Raw genomic sequence first — 3,707 nt, forward strand, 5'->3', positions numbered from 1 at the left:
AGAGACCAAGGTCACACACCGAGTGAGTGTGAGCCCGAATTTGAACCCAGGCCTAGCTAGCCTAGAGTGTAGACCCCTGTTGGGGCTGGGTGCGAAAGCAGCTCAGTTACTGGGTTTGGCAGGTGCGTGGGCAGGTGTGAGGGGTCCGCACCTTAGGAGACAAAAGCCCCACCCCGCCACTGTCCCACAGGGAAAAGAGCCACCCTACCTTCCCCCCCCAACCCCACGCAGCTGCCCGGACATGCGCCCTGAAGCCAACTTCCTCCCTCTTCGAACCTGCCCCCTACAGGCTCCGCCCATCACCGTCTAGGACCAATCCCTGGATGAAGGGCGGGGTTGCCACGGGAGTGGGCGGTAGCTAAGGGGAGTCAGTAGCCTGGAGTCGTGAGCCGGAGTCAGAGCTGCGTCTCACAACTCAGGCGCCGGTTGCCGAAGGGGACCGGGCGAGCGATGCTGCCGCCACCGCTTCCTGATTGGCTGCGGGTGGCACCCTCTTCGTTCTGATTGGCAGCTGGTGACCTGGGTATGTAAATGAAGGGAAGAGGCCTGGGAAAGAAGGGGTGCTGGCCGCGGGGTCCTTTGGCAGGTTCGATACCCGAGTCCGGCAGGTGCGCGCCAGGGCTGCCCGGGATCGAGACGCACGGGCCTCTCTGTGCCGCCCGCCCCGGCCAGGCCGGGTGAATCACGCCGCAGCCCGGGAAGGGGGCGGAGGCGCCGGCTCCCTGGCTCCGGCTGCGTGACTCACCCGCCCCCGCCGCCGCCGCTTCTGGAGGAGTAGCCTCCACTGCCTTCCGGAAGCGAGCGGAGGCCGAGAGGGCAGAACAGCTCTCCGGGGATCCAGGCACGCTATGTCCCGGGTGGCAAGCAGAAAAGACCGCGTCCCGCGGGGCAGCGTAAAGGGTCCCGGGGTATGGGGAACCGGAATACCCGGGGGAAAGCCGGCCTAGTTCCGCTAGGGGGCGCCGGGACTGGGGAGGCGGAGTCGGGGGTGGGGGCTGAATTCCTGCGGTTCCGGATGCTCGGGTCTGCTGGGAAGGAGGCGAGGACCCAGTTTTGAGTAGTGTGAGGGGTCACTCTTAAAGTTCTGCTGGTCAAGGATCTGGGTACTGTACCCTGCAGGCTGCCTGGCTTAAAAAAGCAGGTTGGCTCAGGGGCACCCACCCCGGGGAAAGTGTGGGTCCTCAAACTTCTCTCCGTGAACCCCGTGCCCATCAGGATTTTCCGGCAGGCTCTGTCCACTCTGTCTCCCAAATAAATCCTGAATCGACCAACTTCCTTCCATGTCCACTACCGCCTTATACTCCCAAGTCATCATCTTTGCCGACCCCAAAGAGTGCAGTAGCCTTCGAATGGATCTCAGGGCCACCCTCCCCGCCGCCCCCCCGCCCCTCTCCATCCCCCTACCCCTTCCTCTTAGCAGCCAAGGGGATCTTCTGGAAACTTAATCAGTCCACAATACCACTCTCCCTGCTCAAAACCATTCAATGACTTCCCACCACACTCATAATAAAAATCGAAGCTCCTTGCCTCTGCCTACTCTCAGAACCCCCCTGCCCCAACCCCCAGCCCCTCTCTCTCTGTGCACTGACCACAGCGTCTTTTTTCAGTTCAAACTCATCCAGCCTCTAGGTCTTTCTTTGCCTTTGTTGTTCCTTATTCCCAGAATGCCTTCCCCCTGGTTCTTCCATGGCTGATTCCTTCTCATACTTGAGGGCTCATTTCAATTGTCACCTCCTCAGGGGAGCCTTCCTTGACCACTCTCCAGAACCTTTTAGTATTTCCTAGCACCATCTGTACATTTCCTGTATTTGTCTATTTATTTATTGTCTGATACTATTAGTAGACAATAAATGTTTGATTAAACCATGTGAAACAATTGCTTTTGCGGGTAAAAAAAAAGGTTGAATATTGGACATTTCACATGGTTCATCGAAGAAATAAATATTAACAGTTATTATTAATAGTACTTATTCACAGGAGTAATTGCTATGTACCAGGCACTGTTCTAAGTGCTTTTTGTATCTCATTTATTGCTTAAAACAATTATAGGAAATAGATACAATTATCATTCATGTCTTAAAGTTTCCCTAAGAAAGCCTAGGCTCAGAGAGGTTAAGTGATTTGCCCAAGATCACACGGACAGCAGTGGTCCGAACTTCACATTGGCTTTCCATAACTGAGTGACTCTTCCCTCCCCACAGATGATGCTGAGCAAGGGCCTGAAGCGAAAGCGGGAGGAGGAGGAGGAGGAGGGGAAAGAAGCCCTGGCAGTTGACACCTGGTGGCTGGATCCTGGCCACCCAGCAGTGGCACAGGCACCCCCAGCCGTGGCCTCCAGTTCCCTCTTTGACCTTTCGGTGCTCAAGCTCCACCACAGCCTGCGGCAGAGTGAACCAGACCTGCGGCACCTGGTGCTGGTAGTGAACACACTGCGGCGAATTCAGGCGTCCATGGCACCCACAGCTGCCCTGCCACCTGTGCCCAGCCCGCCTACAGCCCCAGGCATAGCTGACAACCTGCTGGCCAGCTCTGATGCCGCCCTCTCAGCCTCCATGGCCAGCCTTCTGGAGGACCTCAGCCATATTGAGGGCCTGAGCCAGGCTCCCCAGCCCCTGGTAGATGAGGGGCCACCAGGCCGCCCCACTGGGGGAGCCCCACCCAGCTTGGGTGCCTTGGACCTGCTCGGCCCAGCCACTGGATGTCTGCTGGACGATGGGCTTGAGGGCCTGTTTGAGGACATTGACACATCCATGTATGACAGTGAACTTTGGGCACCAGCCTCTGAGGGCCACAAATCCAGCCCTGAGGATGGGCCAGGCAAGGAGGAAGCTCCAGAGCTGGATGAGGCCGAACTGGACTACCTCATGGACGTGCTGGTGGGCACACAGGCACTGGAGCGGCCATCAGGGCCAGGGCGCTGACTCCCCCAGAGCTGGGATGTTGATCTGGTGTCCAAACTGAGCCTGGTGGCTGGACCAACTCTCCTTTGAAAGACACAGCTGGCTTCCCTAGAGAGGGGCTTTGGAGAGAAAGAATCCAGTCCTGGGCAACTTCACCTCCGCCCTCTGGTCTCTGGCTGATGGGGGTAGTCTGGAATTGGCCCTTGTGATGAAATGACAGGGCCTGGTGGCTGGAATGTGACTGGACCAGGCCCACTGCTGAGTCCCTGGAGGCACAGCTTGGTATACTCTTTCCCTGAGGTGGGAAAAGACCCCAACCAGTTTTTTTGAAATTAAAGCCAGTCATGGGAAGTCTCAAGTCTGTGTATTGCTTTATTTCTGGGCTAAGGCGAGGGTGATAAAATAACCTCTAACATTTATTGAGCCGTGGACACCCAGCACAGTTCTAAGCACTTGACATGTGTTAACTGATTTAATTCTCATCACAAGATGGGCATGTTATTAGCCCCATTTTATAGTTGAGAAAACTGAGGCTCCAAGAAGTCATCACTTGAGGAGATAGGTTTCAAAGTTTACTGCTTTTTGTTCTGAGAAGCAGACCAGTTAGGTCTGGTAACTGGCCCTCTGTTAAACTCCTGGGATATACTCAGCCAGGTCTCCCTGATGTGGCTGTGTGTATACATGGCGGTGGAGGAGGAGCCCCGGGCCACTATTTAAAAATGAAATCTAGTCCTTGCCTGGAGTCCACCTGTGTGTCTTGGGGGCTGGGGTGGGGGCAGATGGGAGCTTTCAGAATGAGGCAGAAAT

At 56.1% G+C, this 3,707-nt stretch overlaps 1 protein-coding gene across 2 annotated transcripts; it reads left to right on the forward strand.

Annotated features, from left to right (window-relative positions):
- The first annotated feature begins 341 nt into the window (after window positions 1–341).
- On the forward strand, window positions 342–3,243 carry SERTAD1 (SERTA domain containing 1). 2 transcript variants are annotated; one of them, XM_082677139.1, is made up of 2 exons: window positions 342–523; window positions 2,202–3,243. In XM_082677139.1, the coding sequence occupies exon 2, from the start codon at window positions 2,202–2,204 to the stop codon at window positions 2,919–2,921; it is 720 nt and encodes a 239-aa protein (XP_082533265.1). In that variant the 5' UTR covers window positions 342–523; the 3' UTR covers window positions 2,922–3,243. The 2 variants fall into 2 exon arrangements, with proteins under 2 accessions (XP_082533265.1, XP_082533264.1); XM_082677138.1 differs by lacking the exon at window positions 342–523 and adding an exon at window positions 798–908.
- The last annotated feature ends 464 nt before the right edge of the window (window positions 3,244–3,707 follow it).

This window comes from Grampus griseus (genome assembly GCF_964374135.1).
Source record: "Grampus griseus genome assembly, chromosome: 19".
NCBI classification, from domain to species: domain Eukaryota; kingdom Metazoa; phylum Chordata; class Mammalia; order Artiodactyla; family Delphinidae; genus Grampus; species Grampus griseus.